At 48.5% G+C, this 10,851-nt stretch overlaps 1 protein-coding gene across 1 annotated transcript; it reads left to right on the top strand.

Moving 5' to 3' along the window:
- Positions 1 to 1,442: 1,442 nt before the first annotated feature.
- Positions 1,443 to 10,530, top strand: LOC132394694 (nuclear factor 7, brain-like). Its single transcript, XM_059971077.1, has 6 exons — positions 1,443 to 1,857; positions 1,936 to 2,031; positions 2,442 to 2,675; positions 3,370 to 3,392; positions 3,489 to 3,607; positions 9,919 to 10,530. Exons 1-6 carry the CDS (start codon positions 1,447 to 1,449, stop codon positions 10,449 to 10,451), a joined length of 1,416 nt encoding a protein of 471 aa, XP_059827060.1. The 5' UTR covers positions 1,443 to 1,446; the 3' UTR covers positions 10,452 to 10,530.
- The last annotated feature ends 321 nt before the right edge of the window (positions 10,531 to 10,851 follow it).

Below are 10,851 nucleotides of genomic sequence, written 5' to 3'. Positions count from 1 at the left end.
CCCCAGGCGCGGATGCTGTAAGGGACAAGTACTCACAAACCGCCGCAGGCTTTTTCCCTTTGTTGGTGAAGCAGACCTGGCGCCCTTTTGGGACTGGCCTTTGTGCCGGCGCGCTGGCTATTTGTGAGCCGGTTTGAGTGCGCTAGAAAATGGGTCGCCACAATGTCACCATTGTATAACAGGAACCCGTAAGATCATTGACTCAGTGGAGTATCTTTGAGATCACACTCGAAGTGTTCCCTGATGTTCACTGTAACAGGGTCTGAATAAACTGCCTTGTTCCCGAAACTCACCACTGCTGTCTGGCAGGTTCTTTCTGTGCTGTTCCATCTGAACCGTGTTTAAGTGGGAGACGGGTCCCCACACCCACAACCCAACCCCCAGTCCCTCTGTCCCTCGAGCTGCTGTTGTGGACGCTGCCTGATGAAGACTGTCACACTCAGCGAGGTGGAGATTGCGAGCAACACACTCAAAATACTGGAGGAACTCAGGGGGTCAGGCAGCAGCTGTGGAGAGGATAACAGTCGTCGTTTCAGACCGAGACCCTTCAACGCTGTTTATTCCTCTCCATACGCTGCCTGACTGGCTGAGTTCCTCCAGGATATAGTGTGTGTTGCTCTGGAATTCCAGCATCTGATGAATCTCTTGTGTTTCTGAGTGGAGATTCCAGCCCAGTGCCCCTGCTCTCCGGGGCTGACGGGGTTCAGAAGACAGGCGGGGGAAATCATTTCCACACGTGGACCCTGTTCAGAAAAGTGATACCGGACCTTTGGAGCCGGGCCGGGTCAAGCAGGGAAATGGAAATCAGGAGTTGAAAGTTTTCCACACTGTGACGTACAATGTCTAGTCCTGTGGTGATTCCTGCAGCCACATCTTTGTCATCGCCACAGCATCACCCTCCTCACAGCACATTCTCTGCACATCCCGTGTTCCATAGCATTAACTGATTTAATCACCGTCTTTACACCTCGGTCTTACTATCTTCAGTTCTCGAACTAAACAAAACGAGCTTATTGAGGAACACCGAGGGTCAGGCAGCTTCTGTACAGAGAAATGGACAATCGACAATTCAGTTTGAGATCCTTCACCTGGACTGTCTCAACCCGGAATACCTTCTGTCTATTTTTCTCCACAAATGCTGTCTGAACCGCTTAGTTCCTTCCAGACTCTTGCATTTACAGTCCCTTGTATATCTCTTTTCAGGATTTGTCTCTTCAGTTCTGCCGTAGACTGAACCAAGCTCCTCTCTCCGGCTTTATCTATGTTAGACTTGTTTGATGTGTTTCTGATCGCTGCTGTGGAAATGAACACGATTCCTGCTTCGCTGAAAAGGAACATTCATTCCCGAGACTGCAGCGCCCCTAGTGGACAGCCGCGGTACTGCAGACGTTCAGCAGGCTCCCCAAAAGTGAATGGACCTTGAACCAGGAAGTACTGAGAGTTAACATGGCTTCGAAAGGACAGGTCGAGAGTTTAACCGAGGAGGCAATTTGTCCCATCTGCCAGGATTTCTTCACCGATCCGGTTATACTGGAGTGTGAACACAACTTCTGCCGCTACTGCATCATACAGTGTTGGGAAAGGGAGGAGAGAAACTCCTGCCCGGAATGTAGAGAGGAGTTTGCAGACCGCACCCTCAGGGTCAATCGGGCCTTAGCAAATCTGTCTGAGAAAGCTCGAAAACTAAACCTGAATCCGAAAGGGAAGGAAAGTAAACTTCACTGCGAGAAACATGGGGAAGACCTGAAGCTGTTTTGTGAGACGGACAAGACACTGACCTGCCTGATCTGTAGAGATGCGCGGGAACACAAGTCTCACAACTTCATGCCGGTTAACGAAGCCGTTGAAATCTACAAGGTAAAACTAACCAGGTTTTGATCAACTGTTTACTTAGTTGCATATTTTGGTCTAATGTCTTCACTCTCTGATTCCCAGGGTCGGGTTAAATCTTCCTTAGACTCTCTCACTAAAAAGAAATCAGACTTCGAGGAGATAGAGCAACAACAGAAAGAGAAGATTTCTGGAGTTCGGGTGAGGCTTCCTGAGCAGAATTTACAAATTCGCTGTGTAGTTTTGTTCCATTTAATGCAGAATAGCGCAGCCCCAGTAACCTGGGATCGATCCTGACCCCTGGAGCTGTCTGCGTGGAGTTTGCATGTTCACCCCATATCCAGTAGCTTTCTTTAGCCGACATTGCATGGCTGAACGGTAAATTGGCGACTGTAATTAACCTTGTGAAGTTGGGTGGTCTGTGAATCAGGTCGGGGTTAGTGGGTCAGAGACGGAGTATATGTTTCAGGGAGACGTGGGGGAATGTGATGGAGGGGATTGTTCTGAGAACCAGCATAGACTTTAATGGGCTGAATGGTTACCTTCCATGTCAGAAGGAAATACCAAAAATAGCATCAAATAGTAAACTAGCCTCTCATTTCATTTGACAGGAACAGTCGCACAGCCTTCAGTCCCACATCACATCCCATTTTGCTGAACTGCGCCGTGTTCTCACTGAGAAAGAGCAGCGTGCACTCCAAGATCTCAGGGAAGAAGAGGAGAGGATTCTGAATCCAATGGAGAACAATCTTCGAGAGATTCAGGAGAATTTAAATTCTATCCAGGTGGAAATCTCAAAGTTACAGGAACAGATGGATCAACAAGACAGTGTGATATTCCTGATGGTGAGAGATTTCAGTTTGGTTCTGTAAAAGTGCCCAGACACAAAATGATGTTTTTTATCTCAAATACTGTAGTTGGAAACTGATTCCCACCATGTGGACATCCTGCCAGAATTGTTGTTGTCCCAAGCCAGCCTCCCACAACATCTGTACATCATAGGACAGTTTGCAACCTTCTTGGGAATGAGTGACTCTGATCAGAGCACTGAGCTGGTGGTCGTTTCTGTGATTCCCACGTATAATATCCCCGATACTCAGAGTAACACCCAGTTACAGTCACAGACTGTAAGTGTGTTTCTGATATTGTCTTCACCACATTTCTTGTGGGATTTATTAACAAGCAACTGATGTTTTCTCTTTGACTTTTGGTCTCACACAGGGAGAAATATTTTCTCCACTCCCACCCCATCAAATCCATTTGGAATGTAAAATTCTTCCATCTCATCCTCCTTGATATCGTATCCAGATAAAAATACACAACCTGTCCAGTTCCATCCTCTCAGTTATGGTATAAATTTCATAAACACTCCTTGTGCTTACTCTCTGTGGTTCGCTGTTCCTCTTTCTCCGTGTGTGTCAGTGGGAGAGAGTTAAGTGGGAATTTTCAGCAGATTGTAATAAATTGTCTCAGATTCCTGCTGTTCAGATGCCGACGGTCAGTCTCAGCCAATTGAGATCTGTGTTTTATTTATTTCAGGAAGAAGCTCGTCGGAAAAGGAGGTAGGACATGGTCTTGACTGAAACTCTGTATGGATTTCTAAAATAGTTCAAATATCACTGATGTTCAGTTTATAACCAGATGTATAATATTTACAGGATTAGTGATGAAGACCAGACATTGTCAGTGACAGATGGCACCCTACTGGTTGAAAAATTCTATCACCCCTATTTGTTCGACATAGCATTGGGAGAACCGTTTGACGGCATTAAACGAGGTAAAACATACAGATTCATTCCGGCATCAACCCCACCTGCCGGGAGGCATCACTGCCACATGGTCAGCTGGAGATGTCAGACCCTTGAACACACCAAACCAGGGACAATATACTAACAATTCACTGGTCTGTTAGGTGAATCACTGCATCCTGTTCCCATTTGCACTGGACAAACAAGTTTGAATCCTGACATGGTAGTTCTGGAATTAATACTCCATTAATGACATTACAGAGGATAAAATCTGGTATCACTGTGGTGACAGGGATTGTCAGAATAATACACCAGTCCTTCGAGCCACTCACCCTGTCTGACCTGTCTGACCTGTCCGGGACTGCAGTCTGATTGACTCAGCTCTGCCCCCTGCTGGACTTGCTAGTCTCACTGTTGTGATCAAACCACCACATTGAGACTGAGTCCAGACAAACCAACCAGCTTTAACACTGGTGGACACAGCATAACTGGTCTGGCAAATCTCCCTCATTCACAAGAAGGCTCAGCAGATTGTAGTCAGAGCCTCAGCATTGCACATTGTTAGTCCCCTCAGTAACCTGGAAACTATTCTCTTCAGACACAGTGAATGGTTTCTATTTGAACAATTCACACACGTGTCACACATTGTCAACACACACTGGACATGTGAAGACGCAATGTAACATCCAAATAGTTCAATGTGCACACTCACCTTTATTGTGTACACACAGACACTGATATTTACCACAACCAACACACACGCACACAATGATACGTTGATATATTGATAATATCCAAATGCACCATCAGACTGGGCCACATTGTCAGAGACACAGACAGATTTCCCTCTGTTTGTTCCATATCCTTCTAACCATTGCCTATTGTTGTACCTTTCTAAATTGATTTTTTAATATTTAAATTTTACCTCTTTCTACAGCTTCCTTTGGCAGCAAATTTCACATGTACCCACTTCCCTCACAGTGAGAAATTTTCCCTGCAGATCCCTTAAAAAATCTCTCCGCTCACATTCAGTCTCTGCCCTCTAGTTCTGGACTCCCCTGGAGTTCCCAGGTTTAACCTTCCAGCCCTTCTTACGGCAGCACCTGAGCCACCCTCCAGTCTTCCAGCAGCTCACCTGTGGGGAAATGTGAAGCAAATATATCTGCCAGTCTCTGCAAATTCATCCTATGCCCTAATGAGGGGCTGTGGGGAGAGGGTTTGTGGGAAAGGGGACCCTTATCACCCATATTCATCCCCCTTCACCTTCTGTTTCCAGCTACACACACAGTTCACCACAGGCTTTCCACCCCTCCCCCATCTGGTTCTGGTTCCATCTGCCATTCATCTCTCCCCTAATGGTTCCCATTGGCATAAACAGGAAATCCAAATCCAAATGCTGGAGGAACTCAGCAGCTCAGACAGTATCTGTTGGAATGAATAAACAGTTGATGTTTTGGGCTGTGATCCTTCTTCAGGACTAAAATTGAAGGTGGGAGGTACTGGAATAAAAAGGTGGGGAGAGGGGAGAGAGGCTAGCTAGAAGGTGATAATGAAGCCAGGGGGTGGGAAAGCAAAAGGGCTGGAGAAGAAGGAATCTGATCAGAGAGGAGAGTGGACCATAAGAGAAAGGGAAGGAGGAGGGGACCCGGGGAGTAGTGATAGGGAGGTGAGAAGAGGTTAAAGGCCAGAGTGGGGAATAGAAGAAGAGGGGAGGGGATGAGAAAAATTTTACCTGAAGAGGAAATCAATATTCATGCCATCAGGTCAGAGGCTACCCAGGCAGAATATAAGGTGTTCTCCTCCATTCTGAGGATGGCCTCATCTTGGCGGAAGAGGCAGCCATGGACTGACATTTTGGAATGGGAATTAAAATGTTTGGCCACTGGGAAGTTCCCCTTTGGGCGGATAGAGTGGAACCTCCTTTACTGATCAGATTCCAGCACAGGTTGGCCCTTGTGCTCCTGTTTCTCACCCTCCCACAGCTGTCTCCCACCTTCCCATCTCCCAACCTTCCCCGCAACCCCGCTCCGACTAGCGATCAAAACTTTCACTGTGTTGGTCTCCACCTGTCATTCACTTCCCAGTGTCTCCCATCTCCACAGTCCACACTCCCCACCCTTCCGCTACCTGGAGCATCGTGCCTGCCATCTTTCACCAATCTTCAGTCCACAGTCACTTCAGACTCCTGTCTCATCACTCCCCTTCTCCTCTGCTCAATCTAACCCCTCATAACCCTATATATCTCTGTTAGATCACCTCCCAGTCCATTTACCTGCATTTGGTCTGTATCCTTCTAAACCTCCCTGTCATCATTTCTCAGTCCCAGGGCTCAGCTCCTCTTCTGTGCCAGTTCCACGGGGCCCTCAATTCCCCCGTCTTACAGAAGATGATCAACCTCATTTTCTATCACATTGCAGAAGCAAATGTGCTGCAGGTCCTAAAATGCAGAAAGGTCGATAAATCCCCAGGTCCTGATCAAGTGTAACCCTGGACATTGTGGGAAGCTCAGGAGGCGAGTGTGGAGCCCAATTTGGAGATTTGTGTGTCATCGATAGCTATGGGTGAGGGGCCAGAAGACTGCAGAGGCACTAATGTTGAACATTTATAGAAGATCGACTGTAGGGAAAAGCCAGGGAAGTACAGACCGGTGAGCCTAACGTCAGAGGAGGGTACATTAATGGAGGGGATTCTGAGAGACAGGATGTACATTCATTTGGAAAGGCGAGGACTAATCAGGGAGACCCAGCTTGGTTTTCTGCATGGACGGTACAGTAGCATAGTGGTTAGCACAACGCTTTATAGTACCAGTGACCTGGGTTCATGTCCCATCACTGGCTGTAAGGAGTTTGTACGTTCTCCCCGTGACCATGTGGATTTCCTCTGGGTTCTCCGGTTTCACAGTCCAAACCCGTACTGGTTGGCAGGTTAATTGGTCATTGTAACTTGTCCCATGGTCAGGCTCGTATTAAATCAGGGGTTGCTGGGTGATGGGGGTCATTGTAACTTGTCCCATGGTCAGGCTCGGATTAAGTCAGGGGTTGCTGGGTGATGGGGGTCATTGTAATTTGTCCCATGGTCAGGCTCGGATTAAATCAGGGGTTGCTGGGTGATGGGGATCATTGTAACTTGTCCCATGGTCAGGCTCGGATTAAATCAGGGGTTGCTGGGTGATGGGGGTCATTGTAACTTGTCCCATGGTCAGGCTCGGATTAAATCGGGGTTGCTGGGTGATGGGGGTCATTGTAACTTGTCCCATGGTCAGGCTCAGATTAAATCAGGGGTTGCTGGGTGATGGGGGTCATTGTAACTTGTCCCATGGTCAGGCTCAGATTAAATCAGGGGTTGCTGGGTATTAGGGGTCATTGTAACTTGTCCCATTGTCAGGCTCGGATTAAGTCAGGGGTTGCTGGGTGGTAGGGGTCATTGTAACTTGTCCCATTGTCAGGCTCGGATGAAATCAGGGGTTTCTGGGTGGTGGGGGTCAAAGGGCCGGAAAGGCCTATTCCGTGCTGTATCTCAATAAATAAATTACAGCTGATGAAAGTGCAGTAGACATCGTCTCCATGGTGATTAGCGAGGGATTTGAGAAGGTAGCAGAGAGTTAGATCACATGGGATACAGTACGATCTGGAGTAGGATGCAGAGTTGTCTGGGTGGAGTCCTGTTACCAGTGGTTCTTCTGCAGGGATCGGTGCTGGGTCCACTGTTTTTCATCATTCATATGAATGATTTCGAAAGAATGTAGTTGACGTGTTTAGTAGGTTTGTGAAGGACTCTAAAATTGGTGGTTTCATGGACAGTGAAGAGGTTATTTATTTATTTAGAGACAGTGTGAAACAGGCTGTCCAGACCAATGACCTGCTCCAACAAGCACCCCAACTATTTAAAACTAGCCTAATCACGGGGCAATATACAATGTCCATTTAACCTACAAACTGTTTTGTCTTTGTTCCAGCGTGACAGAGTGATAGAAACTAACAGCACAGGCCCTTCAGCCCACCTGGTCTGTACCGAAGCATTTAAACTACCTGCTCCCATCGACCGGGACCATGGCCCTCCAACTCCGACCGTCCATGTACCGTCTAAACTTCTCTTAAATGTTTAAATCGAGCTGGCATGTACCACTGGGGCTGGCAGCTGGTTCCACACTCTCACAACACTCTGAATGAAGAAGTTTCCCCTCATCTTCCACTTAAACTTTTCATCTTTCACCCTTAACCCATGACCTCTGGTTGTAATCCCACACACCCTCCATGGAAAAAGCCTGCTTGCATTTACCCTATCTACACCCCTCATAATTTTGTATACCTCTATCAAATCTCCCCCCAGTCTTCTATGTTACAGGAATAAAGTCCTAAATTATCGAATCTTTCCCTATGACTCAGGTCCTCCAGTCCCAGCTATATCCCTGTAAATATTCTCTGTACTCCTTCAATCTTGTTTACATCTTTCCTGTAGGTAGGTGACCAAAACTGCACACAATATTCAAAATTAGGCCTCACCAATATCTCGTACAACTTCAACATAACATCCATCTCCTGTACTCAATACTTTGATTTATGAAGGCCAAAGAAAAGCATTTTTTATGACCCTATCAACATGTAACACCACTTTCGATGTATTCTGGACCTGTTTTCCCAGATCTGCTGTAGAACAGTGCCCGACTATTCACTGTGAAAGACCGACACTGGGGTCCTACCGAAGAGCACCAGATCACCCTTGTCTGCATTAAATTCCAGCTGACACTTTTCAGCCCATTTTTCCAGCTGCTCCAGATCCAACTGTAAGTAAAGTTGTTCTTCCTCGCTGTCCACTCCTCCCCAATCTGAGGGATGGATCTGGAGCACCTGGAGAAAATGCACAAGGTGACAGGGAGAAAGTACAAACTCCTTACAGATGGTGTCGGAATTGAACTCTGAACTCCGGAATGACCCAAGGTGCAACAGTATTGTGTTATCCACTACATAACCCTCTTGCTCATGGTTATCCAAGATTACAACAACTTCTTGATTAATTGGGTCTCTGGGCCATTGGATGGAAATTGATTTTAATTCAGAGAGATGAGGGTGTTGCATTCTGGAAGGTAAACCAGGACAGGATTTACACATCAATCGGGGGCCCTGGAGAGTGTTGTGGAACAGAGAGACCAGGAGGTGATTGTCTTCATCAGTCAGAATACTGAGTGCAGGAGCTGGGACGTCACGTTATGAGTGTACAAGACATTGAGAAGGCCACATTTGGAGCAGTGTAACACACACAAACTGCTGGAGGAACTCAGCAGGTCAGGCAGCAGCTCTGGACATGAATAAACAGTTGATGATTTTGGCCAAGGTTTTGTGTGTGTTGCTTTGGATTTCCAACATCTGCAGATTTTCTTGTCTTTATGATTTGGATCACTCTGTCCAGTGCTGGTGACCTTTCTACAGGAAGGATGTCATTAAACTGAGAGGGTATAAAACAGATTGACAAGGATGTTACTGGGACTGGAGGGTTTGGGTTATAAGGAGTGGCTGAATATTCTTGGTCTTTTTCTCCTGGAGCTCAGGAGGCTGCCAAAGGAAACTGTCGAGATGGATACAGTTACAGTGATTTTTGTACAAAGTCATCTGGACAGGTACGTGGATGGGAAAAGGTTAAAGGAATAATGGACAAAACAGGCAAATGGAACTAGTTCATTAAAGCGAGTTGGTCGGCATGAATGAATTCTGCCTTACCTCCTCTTTAAATGCCTCCAGTGTTTAATCACCCCATCCTCATCTGGATCCAGTTGTTGCTCCGCCCCTTCCTCACACCCGTTTCCACTGCTATATCCCGTCTTTCTTTCAAATCTTGAGGTAAGGTCTCGACTTGACACATCGACTGTACATCTCCCTTATCACACGCTGCTTGACCCGCTGAGATCCTCCAGAATTTTGTGTGCGTTGATCGAGGAAAATCCGCTCTCCTGTCGGCAACCCGAATGTTCCTGCGGCCCAAAGGCCTCTCCCGCCGGTCCCAGGGCCGCGCTTCCCGAGTCTCCCCCCGATCCCCGGGGACTCGCTGCCAGAGTCTCCCCCCGATCCCGGGGCCGCGCTGCCGGAGTCTCCCCCGATCCCGGGGCCGCGCTGCCCGAGTCTCCCCCCGGTCCCGGGGCCGCGCTGCCCGAGTCTCCCCCCGGTCCCGGAGCCAGGGCAGCGCTTCCCGAGTCTCCCCCCGATCCCCGGGGCCGCGCTGTCCGAGTCTCCCCCCGATCCCCGGGGCCGCGCTGTCCGAGTCTCCCCCCGGTCCCGGAGCAAGGGCCACGCTGCTCGAGTCTCCCTCCGATCCCAGGGACTCTCTAATTCTCTGCTTCTCCCCCCAGTCTCTGTCACCCTGGATGTGGAAACGGCGCATCCGGAGCTCGAGGTGTCTGAGGATCGGAAGAGTGTGAGACGGACCGGGACACGGAGGAATCTCCCTGACACCGGGAAGAGCTTCACAAACTGGGCTTGTGTGCTGGGATCGGAGGGATTCACATCGGGGAGACATTACTGGGAGGTGGAAGTGACGGGGAATCGGAACTGGTGTCTGGGAGTCGCCGCAGAGTCTGTGATGAGGAAGGGAGAGTTCACACCGAGTCCGGAGACGGGATTCTGGATCATCGGGCGGTTTAATGAAGAGATCAAAGTTCTCAACTCCACTGTGTCCCGTCTCCCTGCCGATCCCATCCCCGGGAGGGTGGGAGTTTATCTCAGTTACGAATCCGGGACAGTTTCATTTTACAACGCGGAGACCAAGTCCGATCTCCACACCTTCACTGGGGTTAAATTCACGGAGAAACTTTATCCTTTCTTCTGGACTGGATATGAAAACGAGTGGCTGAGAAGCTGCTCCGGTTCCGCTCCGGGTCTGTAAACGGATCGGGTCCCGGGAACGGCGTCAGGAGAAATTGAGTGTAAATATAAATGTGCGGAGAGTGAAATAAAGACAATGTGAGAATGATCGATCCATTAATTTTAACTCGTTCACTGCATCCGTCAACGGAACGGAAACACTGCGGATTCAGCAGCAGCCGCGGGCGGCGGGTCCTGAACTCCCCGGCTCCCCCGGGTCCGAAAGTCTACCGGGACTGACGGGTAACTGGGACAAGTGGTGGTGGTGCTGACTGGGAGACGGAGGTTAGGGTGAATCTTGGTAACACGGGACATGTAGTGGTGATAACACACAAAGCTCCAGAGACTCCCAGCGGGTCAGATAATATCAATGGAAGGAAATGGACAGGCGACAATTTGGCTCGGCGCCCTTCATCTGGACT

The sequence above is a fragment of the Hypanus sabinus genome, chromosome 5 (assembly GCF_030144855.1).
Source record: "Hypanus sabinus isolate sHypSab1 chromosome 5, sHypSab1.hap1, whole genome shotgun sequence".
NCBI classification, from domain to species: Eukaryota; Metazoa; Chordata; class Chondrichthyes; order Myliobatiformes; family Dasyatidae; genus Hypanus; species Hypanus sabinus.
Note: the sequence above shows the minus strand (reverse complement) of the source record. Positions and strands in the feature narration are given on the sequence as shown.